Source organism: Xyrauchen texanus, chromosome 5 (genome assembly GCF_025860055.1).
Source record: "Xyrauchen texanus isolate HMW12.3.18 chromosome 5, RBS_HiC_50CHRs, whole genome shotgun sequence".
Lineage (NCBI taxonomy): Eukaryota > Metazoa > Chordata > Actinopteri > Cypriniformes > Catostomidae > Xyrauchen > Xyrauchen texanus.
The window spans coordinates 13,821,400-13,839,372 of record NC_068280.1 but is presented as its reverse complement, the minus strand read 5'-3'; the positions used below and the strand labels follow the sequence as shown (position 1 = coordinate 13,839,372).

The window sequence follows — 17,973 nt, the reverse complement described above, 5'->3', positions numbered from 1 at the left end:
ATGAGGCAATGCAAAAAAAAATTAAAATATAAACTCACCCTGAGAAATAACTTATGTGAAAAATAAAAAGTACTTCCCAATATAGAAAAAAATACATACATACATACATATACAAAGAAAACAACAGTTGTCTCACACCTGAACAATAAAGAGGCTTATTTAGGATTTAACTCATGCTACCTATTTGATGTGAGCCTGGTGTTTTCAAATAGGGGGAATAAAATATAAAATATGATATATAATATCAATAACAGGGTTGAAGGATTGCTTGATTTAGGCAAAAGTACATCTGCGCTTAACAAATATTACCCTTGGTCCTAAGCAAACGCATTAATATAATGTCAGACCAAATTTTCCCAGGAAAAAAGCTGCAGCAGCTTATTTTAGCAAGAATGTCTACAATGCGTCATAATGATACTCCCACATTTAGGCAAGAGTTACAAAATATGTGACATTTCTGGTTCTTTTAGTAGGACGCGTTTGGGTAGGGCTTTGAGAGAAGCGGTGCTCTAGTCTTGATTCAGAGGAAGAGAGGACATCCATTTCTGGGCGAGCCTGGCGAGTTCGCGAGGAAGGTTTGTGTTGTGACCGCGAGGCAACAGAAAAGCGACAGAATGATTATCATCATTGAAGATCAGGTGAGCGCTGCTTTAATTCACCATCCGTTAATTTCACATTTTCTGTTTAAAATGATCAATGGACACTTTATGCTGACTGTTCGAAAGCATGTAGCTTTCAAGCCAGCCAATTTCAGTGTCAGTCAATTTAGTTACGAATCTAATAGTTGTGTAAGACGTTTCCCAAAGTAGCAGCAATTAATCAAAATGTTTATTAAGTCAGTTCAGGTTGTGATTTTGCGGCGTAATGGTGAGACTTAGTTTTTAGCCGATCTGCTAACAAATTATTTCCGTCTACTGGCTATAAACTAGCCACAACGGGATCGGACAGAACTAAAATATTTAAGCTGACCAAATCCCATCTTTTACAGCAGATTGTTAGGATTTGAACTGTTTTATTATAAAATCGTAACCCATCGCATAGTGAAATATGTAATGCTGCCTCTTGTTATATAAGTTGCGTCCCACGTGAACACAATGTGGTCTAAACCTACCGTCGAATAGGATGTTTTCTCGCTTACAGTTTCCACTTAGACAACATTATATATATTACACTCAAAAATAATGTGGCTCATCTCGGTGATCACGGCCCGATGCGACATGCTTGAAGCGCGCATCACATCACGCGGGTTGAAGACTTGCGAAGTTCTCTTTGCGCAGCCGCATTTGACCATATAATGCAGATAAAGATGCAAGGACATCTTTAGATTATACAGTTTTTCCATGAACTCTAATGCGAGTCGTTGACAGATTATAGACCCTCCGTTGTGATGCGTAGCCTACGCTACATTTAAATTGTGTAATCGTTAAAAAGTATCAACAGTGCAGAGCAGCTACCGGTTTCACATTCCGCGACGGATTCGTTGTGCATGGTTTCCAGTCAGTAAATGTGCAGCTATGATGCAGTTTGTGCATTTCTAGTGAAAATAGTTGCAAAAAAAATGCCAAGCTAGGTTTTAAACTAGTGGTTTCATTTGAAATTGAATGAATGTTTTTGAAAAAATATTTTAAGTGGGCAAGTCGCTTTTGAGTTGTTCACTTCAGTTGTGAATTACTTTTTTAATTTTGTATTTATTTATTTTTATTTTTTAAGTTGCTCAATGGTCGCCACCTACTGGCTGAAATATGCAATCTCCATAAATGGTTACTCATCGATTATTTTGATTTATTTCTGATTTGTTCAATTAAAATCCTCACCAGTATAGAAAGCTGTGAACACAAGAGTGTCAGAGTGATACAAATAGTGAAGCGTCCCAGGGCTGTTGGACTGTATATCAGCACTCTTTGAACACCGCTCATCCAATCAGATTTGAGGACCGAAACTAACTGTTATATCCTATTATACCCAGTTTTTCTGATCAACCACTAGATGGCACCATGATTGCTACCTGGACTGTTTTCTGGTCACAGTTTCCATAAAAAGCAATGCAAAACTAACGAGATGAGCAAACCAGATGGAGAACAACAACATTTGTCAAAGTTAGTTGACATAAATATAAGTTCAGGCTCAACCTGTGCAATTGTTGGTTGTCATAACTCGAAGTAGTTAATGATATCAGTGTAACTAACCTTAGGCCATCGCTTCATGTCATCTTCCTACTCGGTTGAAACACTGTCAAAAGATGGTCACGTGACTCAAAGTATCAGCATTCAGCACTGTGAATGTTTAACATTTTATTAAGCTAAAAGATCACATTATCTGCTAAAAACATTATTGATGCGATTGAAAACACTGGAGACAAGAAACGAAAACAGTAGTGATGGGAAGATCGTTTTACTGATTTGGAGCTTGACAGCTTACAGTTATTTGTGTTGAAGTTGTTTGTGTGATGATCAACACATGAGTGACACAAAATACATGTTTTAAATCATACTAATGGTCACGATTCATGTATTTAATGCAGGAAGTGTTTACGAGATATTTTAAGTGTATAATAATAAGTGTAAAATTAAAGTAAAATGGTCTTTGTTCCCTCTGAATTTACACATAGTTATCAGAGTCAAATTAATTAAAGATGAAATATACATTTATATATAAATGCCTAGCCATGACAGAATGAATGAATCAGTCTCTGAGACTACTAGTTTTTCAAGTCATTTAAAAGATTTGTTCAAAAACAGGCTTCTGTTATGAATCCATCTTTGACTTGTGTGTTTACTGTACTGGTAGGATGTTTTGTATGTAATGTGCGCATGCATTGGATGCGCGTAAGTAGATGTTTTCAGTAAAGCCTCCATGTGAAGAGCCCGCTGTCTCCTGTCTGGTCTTTACGAATAATCTAACATGGTGTCAGAAGCGGAATTACCTCGCTTTCTAAGAGATACAGTCATCCGCACCAGCCCGGCGAAGACAAGAGTTAGTAAGTGAAGTTTGGAGGAATCAAACGAGATCAGGCGGTCGGCACGGCTGGAGCTGCGAGACGGAAACAGGGTGTGTGAGGTCCGAGATTATAAACGAAGTGAGAGAAAAGAAAGGAAAAAAAACGACAACAACAAAACAAATTCACTTTACAACAGCACCAAGGTAAACATATAAGATGGATACTTTGTTCTCAATAAGCCCGCCTGAACATTTCGACTTCAATGATTTTGGCAGCTGGCCAAATTGGATTAGACGATATGAGAGATTCCGTATAGCAGCGGGAATTAGTGAAAGAAGCCAAGAATATCAAGTTAATTCAGCTTATCTACACGATGGGAGATAAAGCTGGTGATATCATGTGCACGCTGGCTCTTTCTGATGAAGGAAAAAAAAATATGACGAAGTTAAAGACGCGTTGAGAAACACTTAGTATGTAAACACAACGTGATCTACTGAGAGGGCTAAATTCAACAAGAGGTGCCAAGAACAGGGCTGAATCATCTGAAATGTTCATCACTGCAGTTCATAATCTAGCAGAAAATTGCCAGTATGGAGTCCTTCAAGAGGAAATGATACGAGACAGACTGGTAGTTGGCATACGAGATCACAGATTATCAGAGAGATTACAGCTTGATCCAGAACTCACACTCATTAAAGCCATCACAAAGATAAGACAAAGTGAAGAAATAAAAAAGCAGCAGACGATCTTAAGACAAGCAAGCGGTGACTCAAATGAGGTAAACATGGACATGGTAAAATACAAAATGAAACCAAGATTTGCACAAAAAGGACCGCAAAGACGACCAGACAGTACAAAACATAATGAAGCCAGCAAGGGATGTGGCAGATGTGGAAAGCCACAAGCACATTCACTGAACAGCTGTCCAGCAAGGGAGGCTGAGTGCAGGAAGTGCAACAAAAAGGCCACTTCGCTGCAGTTTGCAAAACAAAAAAAAGATTGGAGGAAATATATCATTGTGATGAGACGGAGAGTATAGAGACTGTGTTCCTGGGAGTTGTAAAGGCAGAGAGTTCGACTGATGTCTGGCAAAAGTCCATTGCAGTGAACGGTGAGCAAATTATTTTCAAATTGGACACAGGAGCAGCTGTAACAGCTATTCCAGAGAGCATGTACTCAAAGATATGCCACGGTGTTCTCAGCCCCCCGAACAAAAAGCTGTGTGGACCAAGCAATATGTCAATACAGGTGAGAGGGCAGTTTAAAGCATCACTTTGTCATCAGGGAAGAGTGATAAAACACCCAGTGTTTGTGATACCAAGACTGGTGTCCCCTCTCCTTGGACTACCTGCCATAAAAGAGCTGGACTTACTGCACACAGTGGATGCAATTCAAACAGCAGATCCAAACTACAAAGAGATGTTCCCAAAAGTTTTCACGGGACTTGGAAAATTGGAAGGAGAATACAAAATCAAACTCAAAGAGAGAACCACTCCATTTGCTCTGGCTGCCCCTCGTCATGTGCCCTTGCCCATGATGAATAGTGTGAAAGAGGACCTGGTAAGAATGGAACAGATAGGAGTTATAACGCCCATTGAAGAAGCAACTGAGTGGTGTTCAGGTATGGTGATAGTGCCGAAACCAAATGGCAAGATTCAAATCTGCGTTGATTTAACACATCTAAATAACAATGTCTGCAGAGAGAGACATATTCTTCCTGCAGTGGATGAAACACTGGCTAAACTGTCAGGCGCAACAGTGTTTTCTAAGTTGGATGCTACTGCTGGATTCTGGCAGATTCCTTTGCATAAAGATTCGGTCCCGCTCACTAACTTCATTACGCCTTATGGAAGATACTGTTTTAACCGCCTTCCATTTGGCATTTCCTCAGCACCTGAACACTTTCAAAAACGTTTGACACAACTACTCGAGGGCCTGGAGGGCACATTGTGCCACGCAGATGACATCTTAGTGTTCGGTGCTACACGTAAAGAACATGATGCAAGACTCATCAAGGTTCTGAACCTTCTGGAACAGAAAGGGTTGACACTGTACGAAAAATGTCAATTTGCAGTGCCTCAGGTTAGGTTCCTAGGCCACATCGTTAGTGCAGAAGGCATACGAGCTGACCCAGACAAAATAAAAGCTATCAAAGAAATGCCAGAGCCTAAAAATACGGCTGATGTCAAGAGGTTCCTCGGCATGGTGAATTATGTTGGTAAATTTTCACCCAACATTGCAGAGTTGACTGGACCCATCAGAGACCTGCTCAAAGCTGAAAATGTCTGGGTGTGGGGGAGTCCACAACAACAAGCTTTTGAAAAATTGAAGCAAGAACTCAGTTCTTCGGCAGTATTAGCACAGTACTGTCCAGATCGACATACCAGAGTTTCAGCTGATGCATCTTTCTTTGGATTAGGAGGAGTATTATCTCAACTGCAGCCTACAGGTGAATGGAGACCTGTTGCGTTCAGTTCAAGGAGCATGACGCTTACGGAGAAAAGATATGCTCAAATTGAGAAGGAGGCCCTAGTAGTCACTTGGGCCTGTGAAAGATTTCAAACCTATCTTCTGGGACTGGATTTTGTGGTCAGGACTGAGCCACTAGTCAGTCTACTTGGCTCGCGATCACTAGATGACCTGCCGCCACGCATATTAAGATTTCGTCTACGACTTCTGCGGTTCTCCTACACGATCATGCATGTTCCTGGTAAAAATCTGATCACAGCAGATGCGCTCTCTAGAGCTCCACTCACAGAAAACCCAACTGAAGCAGATCTAAAAAGAGAGGAAGTGGTAAAAGTGTGTGTTGATCATGTCATTCAACAATTGCCAGCAACACCTACCAAGATTGCTCAAATAAAGAGGGCTCAGGAAGAGGACGAAGTGTGCAGACAGCTAAGTTCTCTTGTGCGTACAGGCTGGGATGGAAAAAAGAGTGTTCCACCACACCTAGCGTTGTTTTGGCAACACAGACATGATCTGCTCAATGCAGAGGGTTTGCTGATGAAAGGAAAACGATTAGTGATACCTGGCAGTATGCAAAAAGAAGTCCTAGAGAAGTTGCACCACGGACATCAAGGCATCACTAAATGCTTGGCAAGAGCGCAAATGTCAGTATGGTGGCCAGGGATAACAAAGAACATCAAAGACAAAGTCAGTCAGTGTGAAACATGTGTAAAAAATAGCTACAGTTTCCCAGAACCCCTGTTGACCACTCCTTTACCTTCACGACCATGGCAGAGAGTGGCAGCAGATCTGTTCCATTGGAACAAGGGTAATTATGTTCTGCTGATAGACTACTTTTCACGCTACATAGAAGTTGCTTCACTTCAACAACATCAAGAGATGTGATGGAGAAGCTCAAAGCGATGTTTGCTCGACACGGGGTCCCAGAGGTCCTAGTTACTGACAATGGCCCTCAGTTCGCAGCATCTGACTTTGCTGACTTTGCAAAAGAGTACGATTTCCATCATGTAACCAGCAGACGGCACTATCCTCAAAGCAACGGAGAAGCGGAAAGAGCAGTGAGAACTGTTAAAACACTACTGCGTAAAGGTGAGGACCCTCACAAAGCACTTATGGCTTACAGAGCTACACCATTAGCATCAGGAGCTTCACCTGCTCAACTCTTGATGGGACGGAACATCAGAACTACTCTCCCAGTGAGTCCATCCATCCTGAAACCAGCCTGGCCAAACCTCAACACTTTCAAAAGAAAAGACAAAGAGTTGAAGGAAAAACAGACTAAGTGGTACAATAAACGGCACAGGGCACATACAAAACCTGCTCTACAGTCTGGACAATCAGTCTGGATCAAGAATGGACCAAACCCAGGCATAGTCATGAGTCCTGCTGATGCTCCACATTCCTACATTGTAGAAGGGCAGTTTGGTAGTTTGAGAAGACACCGTTCTCATCTGAGGGCAGTTCCTTCACAGCCAAGAGAGATTAGGGACTGTGTTAGAAGCAGAGTGGGCAGGGTGATCAGACCACCATTAAGACTAAACCTTTAGAGTTGACTTAGTGTCCGTTCTGATGTTATTTCCCTTTCTTCTGTTGAAACAGTAATAAGTAATGAAAATGTGTAATAATACCTGTTTTTTTTCTCATACAGAGGCGTGTTTTTATAAAAAAAAATTAAAAAAGAAGGGGAAGGAATGGACGGAATAAGAAAGTAATAGTGCAGTAATATGTTATGTTAATGCATGGAACGTTCTTTAGCTAAAAGGGGGAGATGTACTGGTAGGATGTTTTGTATGTAATGTGCGCATGCGTTGGATGCGCGTAAGTAGATGTTTTCAGTAACGCCTCCATGTGAAGAGCCCGCTGTCTCCTGTCTGGTCTTTACGAATAATCTAACATTTACAGGATGCATTTCAAAAAGCTCTGGTTGAGGCAGGCGATAAGCTGGTAGTGGTTGACTTTACAGCTACGTGGTGTGGGCCTTGTCAGAAAATAGCTCCTTTTTACCAAGTAAGTGGTCATTTGTTTTATCTTAAAAACTGTGCTCAATTTTATTACTGGTAATGTAATTGCTTACACTTAATTTTTAATTGTGGAGTTTTTTTTAAACATTTAGACATCTGAGAAACTGTATTCATTGGTTCATGTCATTTGACCGACTATCTCATTGACCTTTCTCACTACTAGGGTCTGTCTGAAAATCCTGCCAACTCTAATGTGGTCTTCCTCAAAGTAGACGTTGATGATGCTCAGGTGAGATTTCAGTTTTAGTTATAGAAATTGATTCCTGTTGTGCAGTATTGCAAACACGATCCGCTCATTTCCTTAGTCAAATTGGAGTATTTGGGATCTTGTGCCCATCCCTAGACACAATAGCACCTGAGTGCTAAAATGGCTAAATTTGTATTGCAAATGCAGTGTTGTAAACTCACTTTGAGGCTTTGTGATATACATTACATCTTTATGTATTGAAAACTGTGCGTTTCACTTTTGATCAGTTTTTGGTCAGGCATATCTACCTCAAAATAATTTTCTGTTGAATCACAATGGTATGAAAAAACCTTGCTGTTGCTGCCTTATCACACAGAACTGGTATGAAAGAAGACCAATTAGAATGTATTTTTGTATAAAATCACAGACCAGCAAAGCTAAAACTGAGACAAACTGCTGTAGCCAGCAAGTATTTAGCAAGATTTTTTTTCACAGTAATTGAATCACTGGCAACCAGTTAGAATTCATCTTGTAATATTGAGGGAAGACCGTCTTGAAACCCACTGCATTTTCTTGTTTGGCATGTATTTTTAAGAAGTCCAATTTTTTAGGCTGAATATAGAGCTGAAGTGTTTGTACAGAGGAAAGCATGGTTTAATCCCTATAGATGAAACATGTTTGCTTTCCTGGATTTTAAGCCCTTTGTTCAGATGCGAACGCTGAGTGTCTGCGTACAGGAGCGTGACGCAGATCTCGTCATCAGCAGAGTGCTCGAGCACTGAAGGAGTGCAGCCTGATTTTTGTAACTGCACTTCTTTGAACGTGCAGAATGCGTGTGCACCTGGAGTTATTTGCACAAATTAAAGTGTCCACAAGTGGCAACACGCATGTGCCAACCGCCTGTGTATGTACACAAAGTTATTGTATATAGAGTATACTTTGAAAGGCTTGCGTTCAACTGTACGCAGACGCTGAACGTTCACGTCAAATTGGAAGTATACCAAGGGCTTTTGTAAGTCAGTTCCCTTTTGCACCATAGATTGACAAATTCTGACTGTGTAGTAATACCGATATTGATTATTTACAATACATTGGAAAATGTGTGAATTGGAAACTTGGCAATTGCGGTAGACACACTGCTAACTTAATGAAGGTTTCTGTAACTGGCAGAATAGTCTATAATTTGGGCTGGCTATGAATCAGTAGCTACACCTACTCTGCCCACTTGTTCATATTCTTTTCAGTCATATGAGTAGTTACACAGGGAACAAATTGGAATTAAATGAAAACGGTAATACTATTTAAAGGGATACCTTGCATTTTCATTGGCACTAATTCACAAGATGAGAATTTTATTTTGCCTGTGTGTTGGTGTGTCTAAGTTTAATTTGCTGTTTTAGTTCATGAAATGCCAATAGAGGGCAGTAGAATTACATAGTGTAAGTAGTGCTGGGCTAGAAACGATATCGATATATATCACGATAAAGAAAATCCACAATAAGCTTTTGAGGAATTTTCAATATTTACTGTGTGTCGCTAAAACAAAAGCATTTCGGCTTTCTCCGGCTGCGTTTCCACTGGGGTGGAAGAAATCCGCTCAAAGGCACTCACAGCACTAGGAGAGAGCTTGCTCCGCACTGCTGCCAATCTTGCGATCCACCTTGTGAGCATGATGCTCTGCTTTCATAGGAATGAATTGAAAACGCTCTCAGCTTCGCTCACAATGCGCCAGTGGTAACGCAGGGTCAGACTGGATGAACTTGCTAATGCTAGCTGCCTTGCTATCAATTAGGTTACATCGGACACCGGATTGATTCCATCCGCACCTCAAGACTTCATGACAATAGTTGCGCCCTCTCATCGTCTCTAGTGAAGAGCGCAAAAGAACAACAGTGAGTTGGACAACAGTTCTGATCTTTCTGTGCTGTAATCTTGAATATTGTTCTTTAACACCAAACATGCATAATTTATGGCCTGTCCCACTCCGCACGTGTTGCCTCTTTTCCCTGCATGTGTGTAGACATAATGCGCCGCATGAGTTAACGTGGTTTCAAAGCACCTGTTAGACGATAACGTTTTTCCCCTTCTAAATGTATCTTTATTAATCAGCATGTTACGAGCCTTTAATAATAAACAAATCGAATCAGGAATGGATAAGGAAAGACTAAAATGACTAGTTGGTAGACTAGTCTCTCACTTTAATGAAAATATACAAATGTTTTTTACATTTTTAAAAAAACGTTTTCTAAATTTTCTCTCGGGACACCCCTGAACCCACATTCAGCATCATTCCACAGTCACAAGTGCTTCTATGCCCCATACTTGGGTATCTGAATCTAAAGAGAAATATTTCATTTTAATGTAAAAATATTCCAACAAATACTGGACTGCTGCCACTATGCTTCAGAACAAATAGATGATCTTTTAACATTCATTTTCAATTGATAAACAGTAAAAGACGGTAAAATTGGTAAAAGATCCCGCAGACCCCACTGCTTTGGGTGGCTCTAGACCCCCTGTGCAGTTTTTTAGAGACTATTTTGACTGTTTAGAATTAATTTTTTCTTCTTCCGTCAACTTAGAAATAAAAAAAAGAAAGTGCAATGTGTAAATGTATATCATGATAAATGTCGATATCGAACAATATGAAAAAGATTATCGTGATAACAATTTTGGCCATATCGCCCAGCCCGAAGTGTAAGAAATATTGTTAGTACATTCCAAACATACCTTAGAAATGTGTTATTGGTTACTTCCACTTAGTGCACCTTGCAAACCCTTATGTCATATTCTTATGCCCCATTGACTTAATTCCTAATCTACTTCAACCTTTTTTCTCTTTCTTTCTTTTTCTTTTCTTTTCAACATGTTCTGTGTTTTATCCTTTGCAGGATGTGGCCCAGTATTGTGAGATCAAATGTATGCCAACATTCCACTTCTACAAGAATGGGAAAAAGGTTTGTTCTGTTGTTTAATCAGTCCTGCATTAAGCCTCCAGTTTAACTGAGGGTGTTTTGGGCCCTGGAGAACTTTTGACATGCCTTGACATTTGTGCTTTTTTCAGTTGCTTAAAAACATATTAATGGCTAAAGTCTGATAACACTGTATTCAACACAAACTGTGCTACAATAATATGTGAGCAACATGTTTGAACAGGTTTGTATTTTTGAGAAAATAACGTTTATGCATGGTTTTTGAAAAAACGAAATTATGTAATTGAAATAAGGCCATATAAGACATACTAAATATTTGTCCACAAGACTTTTGAGAACTGGATCTTGTAGCCTAGAGTTTTTGCTACATAATGATGTGAAAGCCATCCTGATCACTTATTAATACAAAACAATATAGTACTTTAACTTTGTAAGACGCTTTTAGTGTTAGAAATATCATATGCGAGGAGGCGTGAACTATCATGAGTATTGAGGTAATGCACACCTGAGGAGACAAAAGACCCCTCCCTGGGCCTATCACTGAGGAATGTGACAGAAAGAGAATGAATGTGAGGAGACTTAATGATCAAAATCAAGTTTAAGTTAAAAGAAGTAATCTGACTAAACATTTTCTTTACATTAAGACTTTACTTAATTTTATACCTACAATACCATTTAAAAGTTTTAGAAGAAGTCTCTTCTGCTTACCAAGACTGCATTTATTTGATCCATTTTACTGAAAATACAGTAAAAACATTGTGTGAACTCATTTTACAATTTAAAAGAACAGTTTTCTATTTGAATATATTGTAAAATGCAATTTGTGATCAAAGCTGAATTTTTTAGCATCATTACTGCAGTCTTCAGTGTCACAAGATCATTCAGAAATCATTATAATATGCTGATTTTCTAATATTGTCATGTTTAAAGTGCATTTTACTCATTTACACCTGAACAGATATTTGCAAGCACAAGCATTGATGATAATGAGGCAGCATAAACACTAGATAAAATATATTCTAAACATTCATATAATTTAATATCATATTACATATCATATTTATATCATACAGCATACAATTTAAATACCTGCTTTAGCCGAAACAACATTTACATTGCAACTTGCTTATTAGGAGTCATATTTCAAATGTCAATACTCTGAATCCTGGCTGGCAAGTCTGGAAACAGTCCCACTAGTAAAATATGTACGTTTATATAAAATAGCATGTCAACTTATATGAAAGTAAAACTAAAATATAGCTGCAAGCAGCAATGCGGATTCCTCCTCAAAATGGCAAATCATTTAAAATTGATCAGTAGATGGTTGGGGATAAACCTCCCAATTAAGGAATTCAAAAAACATGTCTTCGCCTGATTCCTAAACAAAACATTTTCAATGTACAGGAAAATCCATACCGACCTTATGGATCCTTGAGGCTTTTTTGTTCCCAATGAGAAATGCGGCATGTACACCAAGTTTCAGAAGAATTGGACAAATGGGGTGGATATTATATCATTTTGAAAAAAAATTTGGGGCGTGGCCTGTAGCGCCACCTATGGGCAAATGTTGGTCATTCTTGGTTTGTGGGTTCCTGTTGGCCTGTAGTATAAATGTACAAAATTAGAAAATATTTGACCAGAAAATGGGAATTTTGGAGTGGCCTGTAGCATCCCTAGGGGCTTAATGTGGGCCTTTCTTGGTTTGTGGGTTCCTGTCGGCCTGTAGAATCAATACACCAAATTAGAAAATGTTTGACCAGAAAATGGGATTTTTGGAATTACCTGTAGCTTCTCTAATGGCTTAATGTTGGCCATTCGTGGTTTGTGGGTTCCTGTTGGCATGTAGTATCAGTGTACCAAATTAGAACATTTTTGACCAGAAAATGGGAATTTTGGCATGGCCTGTAGCGCTCCTAGGGGTGAATGTTGTCCATTCTTGGTTTGTGGGTTCCTGTCTGCCTGTAGTATCAATGTACCAAATTAAAAAAAATTTGACCAGAAAACGGAATTTTAGCGTGGCCTTTAGCTCCCTAGTGGCTTAATGTCGGCCATTCTTGGTTTGTGGGTTCCTGTTGGCCTGTAGTACCATTGTACCAAATTAGAACATTTTAGACCAGAAAATGGGAATTTCGACATGGCCTGTAGCTCCCTAGGGGCTTAATGTCGGCCATTCTTTATGCAGTACTTCAGAGTGATGTCATCTTGAAGCATGTTAGGTTTGAAAACCATCAGTCAAAATTACATTTGATTTATTGACAGGTATATATTGTTAAAATTTGGACATTTACATAAACACGTCCTTTCAGACATTTTGTATCACATTCATTTTTCCTAAGTAATGTTTTCAAGGATGTCCATTCTACAAATGTGTACCAAATTTCAAGTCAATTGAGCTACGGTTCAGGAGAAGAAGAGTATTTTTAGGTTTTCGCAAATTTTCAACGCATCGGAAAATCCATCATGGTGAAAGTTATGGGTCCTTAAGGCTTTTTTGTTCCCCATGAGGAATGAGGCATGTACACCAAGTTTCAGAAGATTTAGACAAATGGCGTGGAAATTGTATCACTTTGAATGAAAAATCACTTTGAAAATCTCTACTTTCACTTTCACTTCTCTTAAGATTTTTTTTCTGTTTTTTTGTGTGATTTACATAAGCATATCACAAGCAATTTTATTTGAAAGACTATCTAGGCACATAATAACACTGTATAGCTGTGACTGTTTATAACTATTTCAAAATGTAGCCTACAAGCTCACACTTTAAATGGTCAGTGCTTTGATTTTTAAATCATTAAAATAGCAACAGATCCAGTGAAAAAATGGAGTGATTGTGTTTACATGCCATTCAAAAACGTGGCATTTTACAAGGTAAGAGAGAAATAAAAAACTTAAAATAATACCATTTGTACTTCTCAATTACTTGGGAATGTCTATGTTCAGGACCTAAGGCTAAATTGTTACTGTCTCTTTAAGAGGCTTTTATCGCATGATACGATACTTAAGGCACAGTTCAGTTTAATCTTTTGAGAACTGAGAAGTATCATTATTTTCGTTTTGTGCCATGCTTGTTGCATTTGTATTCATTGTGAGATGATAAAATACAGACTGCGTGAATGGTTGATTTTGTTCACTTGAATTTTGTGACGGTTTCAGAAAAATAATCGCTAAGACAGAGACTGAGCACCCTGTTTATTTATTTTACAAAAGCACAAGGTTTTGTTGTTATTGTAAGTGTACACAAATAAAAGTACACATTTCATAGTTCGTGAATGATGTCTTGCATGTTTCTGTATGGGCAAAAATGACGCAGTATTTTGTTTAAGTTGTTTCCGCTGTTTCGAGAGAAAAATATAGCAGGACGCCATCTGAATAATGCCAGAATAAAATATAATTATTCCAGATTTCTTTCTCAACTGTTTGTTCACTTGAGACATAACAGACTCCTCAATATATCATGTATTTTGACACTCTGTTGTATGAAATTGTCCGCTCAGACGCTAAGCAGCAGCTGAAAGACATCGGAGTGCGTGAGTTAGACGCGACGCTGCTCGCTGTGTCACACAAACAGCTCGCAAACATGTATTTGAGTTGTTTTGACATTTGTTGAGTTGAATAGTGTAAAATCGCTTGAATGTTCAAACAGGCAAACATTGTATACAACCGACAAACCTTCATGATGATGCGAGCAAAAATGATCTCGCCATGGGTTTAGCGTGTTGTCAGAGACAATTAAACAACATCATTCTCGGAAGTTTTGATACGCTAGGATTGATCAGCCCATCCCTACTTTCTTTAGACATATGTTTCATGTTTGTGTAAGTTTTGTGACGTGTTTCAGAAAGATATTCGCTTAGACAAAGAGCACACGGTTTATTTTCTTTATTTTACAACAAATAAAAGTACAACTTTCATAGTTTGTGACGATGTATTAAATGTATCTGTATGTGCAAAAATAACGCAGTATTTTGTTTAAGCTGTTAACGCTGTTTCGAGAGAAAAATCTTAACAGGACACCACAGCTGCATCCGTGTTGTTCACAATAATTCATAATTAAATATATTGATACCCAATTTCTTTATCAACTGTTTGTTCACTTGATACATAACAGACACCCCAATATATCATGTATTTTGGTGTATGAAATTGTCCGCTCAAACGCATGAAGCTGTGAAAGCTTAACTCTCATCGGCGCAGCGAAGCGTAGTCGCGACGCTGCTCGCCGCTGTGTCACACAAACTGCTCGAAAACATTTATTTGAGTTGTTTTGCCTTTGTTGAGTTGAATAGTGTAAAATCGCTTGAATGTTCAAGCAGGCAACCATTGTACACAACCAACAAACCTTCGTGGAAGATGCGAAGCAAAAATGATCTCACCGAGGATTGGCGTGTTGTCAGAGACAATTAAACAACATCATACTCGGAAGTTTTGATACGCTAACGCTGTCTCGATAGAGAAAAATCTAACAGGACATCACAGCGCATCACTAGACCCCTTCAATAATTCATAATTCAATATATTGATACCCGATTTCTTTATCAACTGTTTGTTCACTTGAGATATAGCAGACACCCCAATATATCATGTATTTTGGTGTATGAAATTGTCCGCTGAAACGCAAGAAGGGAAAGCTTAACTCTCATCGGCGTGCGAACGTTAGACGCCGACGCTGCTCGCCGCTGTGTCACACAAACTGCTCGAAAACATTTATTTGAGTTGTTTTGCCTTTGTTGAGTTGAATAGTGTAAAATCGCTTGAATGTTCAAACTGGAAAGCATTAAGACACACAATTGATTTGACATACCTCCATGCAGACGCAAAATGTCTTCTGTAGTCTAAGTCTGAGCTCCACCCACTAGGAGACCTAAATGCTTCATTAGAGAGATTGCTACAGAAGAGCTGCATGTGGTAGACAGAGTTACTCCAGTAGAGGGAGCCTCTTTGCTCAGCCAATGTAAGTGAATGGGATTTTACATGTGGACCATATTTGTCCAGTAGAGGGAGCACTTTTGCTCAGCCATTGTAAATCAATGGGATTTTAAAAATTTTTGATCATCTTTTGTGTGTACATTTACATAAACACGCCCATTTCAGCCATTTTGTATTGTATTCATTTTTGCTAAGTAACGCTTGGAAAGACATACATACTACACACGTGTGCCAAATTCCAAGTCAATTGGAGCTGAGGTTCAGGAGAAGAAGAGTTTTGTAGGTTTTCCAAAATTTTCACTGTACAGGAAAATCCATAATGGCAGAAGTATGGGTCCTTGAGGCTTTTTTGTTCCCCATGAGAAATGAGGCATGTTTACAAAGTTTCAGAAGATTTGGACAAATGGGGTGGAAATTATATCACTTTGAATTTTTGTTTTTGGGCGTGGCCTGTAGCGCCACCTATGGGCTGAATGTTGACCATTCTTGGTTTGGGGGTACCAGCTGGCATGGAGTATCAATGTGCCAATTTAGAAAATTTTTGACCAGTGACTTTTGAGCTATTGGGGCTCAAGGAGAAGAAGAATAATAATAATAATAATAATAATAATAATAATAATAATAAATATAGCTGCAAGCAGCAATGCGGATTCCTCCTCAAAATGGCAAATCATTTAAAATTGATCAGTAGAGGGTTGGGGTTAAACCCTCTCAATGGATGAATCCAAAAACATGTATTTCTGTCTGAATCCTAAACTAAACATTTTCAGTGTACAGGAAAATCCATCATCGACCTTATGGATCCTTGAGGCTTTTTGTTCCCAATGAGAAATGAGGCATGTACACCAAGTTTCAGAAGAATTGGTTAAATGGCGTGGAAATGGTATCACTTTGAAAATATTTTTTGGGGCGTGGCCTGTAGCGCCACCTATGGTCGAATGTGGGCCATTCTTGGTTTGTGGGTTCCTGTTGGCCTGTAGTATCAATGTACAAAATTAGAAAATATTTGACCAGAAAATGGGAATTTTGGAGTGGCCTGTAGTGCTCCCTAGGGGCTGAATGTGGGCCATTCTTGGTTTGTGGGTTCCTGTTGGCCTGTAGAATCAATGTACCAAATTAGAAAATGTTTGACCAGAAAATGGGAATTTTGGACTGTGGCTCTGTAGCTGCATCTGCCTAGGCTGAGCTTGAATGTTGGCCATTCTTGGTTTGTGGGTTCCTGTTGGCCTGTAGTATCAATGTACCAAATTAGAACATTTTTGACCAGAAAACGGAATTTTGGCGTGGCCTTTAGCTCCCTAGTGGCTAATGTCGGCCATTCTTGGTTTGTGGGTTCCTGTTGGCCTGTAGTACCATTGTACCAAATTAGAACATTTTAGACCAGAAAATGGGAATTTCGGCATGGCCTGTAGCTTCCTAGGGCTTAATGTTGGCCATTCTTTGCTAGTACTTCAGAGTGATGTCATCTTGAAGCATGTTAGGTTTGAAAACCATCAGTCAAAATTACATTTGATTTATTGACACGTATATATTGTTAAAATTTGGACATTTACATAAACACGCTCTTTCAGCCATTTTGTATCAGTATTCATTTTTCCTAAGTAACGCTTTCAAGGATGTCCATTCTACACATGTGTACCAAATTTCAAGTCAATTGGAGCTACGGTTCAGGAGAAGAAGAGTTTTGTAGGTTTTCGAAATTTTCAACGTACGGGAAAATCCATCATGGCGGAAGTTATGGGTTCTTGAGGCTTTTTGTTCCCCATGAGGAATGAGGCATGTACACCAAATTTCAGAAGATTTGGACAAATGGCGGAAATTGTATCACTTTGAATTTTGTTTTTTGGGCGTGGCCTGTAGCGCCACCTATGGGCTGAATGTGGGCCATTCTTGGTTTGGGGGTACCCGCTGGCATGGAGTATCAATGTGCCAATTTAGAAAATTTTTGACCAGTGACTTTTTGAGCTATTGGGGCTCAAGGAGAAGAATAATAATAATAATAATATATAAATATAGCTGCAAGCAGCAATGCGGATTCCTCCTCAAAATGGCAAATCATTTCAAATTGATCAGTAGAGGGTTGGGGTTAAACCCTCTCAATGGATGAATCCAAAAACATGTATTTCTGTCTGAATCCTAAACTAAACATTTTCAGTCTACAGGAAAATCCATCATACCTTATGGATCCTTGAGGCGTTTTTGTTCCCAATGAGAAATGAGGCATGTACACCAAGATTCAAAAGAATTGGTTAAATGGCGTGGAAATGGTATCACTTTGAAAATATTTTTGGGGCGTGGCCTGTAGCGCCCCTATGGGCAAATGTGGGTCATTCTTGGTTTGTGGGTTCCTGTTGGCCTGTAGTATCAATGTACATAATTAGAAAATATTTGACCAGAAAATGGGACTTTTGGGAATTACCTGTAGCTCCCTAGGGGTGAATGTTGGCCATTCTTGGTTTGAGGGTTCCTGTTGACCTGTAGTATCAATGTACCAAATTA

At 39.1% G+C, this 17,973-nt stretch overlaps 1 protein-coding gene across 1 annotated transcript in view; it reads left to right on the top strand.

Moving 5' to 3' along the window:
* Nucleotides 1-481: 481 nt before the first annotated feature.
* Nucleotides 482-17,973, top strand: part of LOC127644133 (thioredoxin-like) — a 33,479-nt gene continuing 15,987 nt past the window's right edge. The window contains exons 1-4 of the mRNA XM_052127157.1: nucleotides 482-638; nucleotides 7,310-7,414; nucleotides 7,592-7,657; nucleotides 10,507-10,572. Coding sequence (XP_051983117.1) covers nucleotides 615-638; nucleotides 7,310-7,414; nucleotides 7,592-7,657; nucleotides 10,507-10,572 — 261 coding nt within the window. The 5' untranslated portion in view covers nucleotides 482-614. The remainder of the gene's footprint in view (nucleotides 639-7,309; nucleotides 7,415-7,591; nucleotides 7,658-10,506; nucleotides 10,573-17,973) is intronic.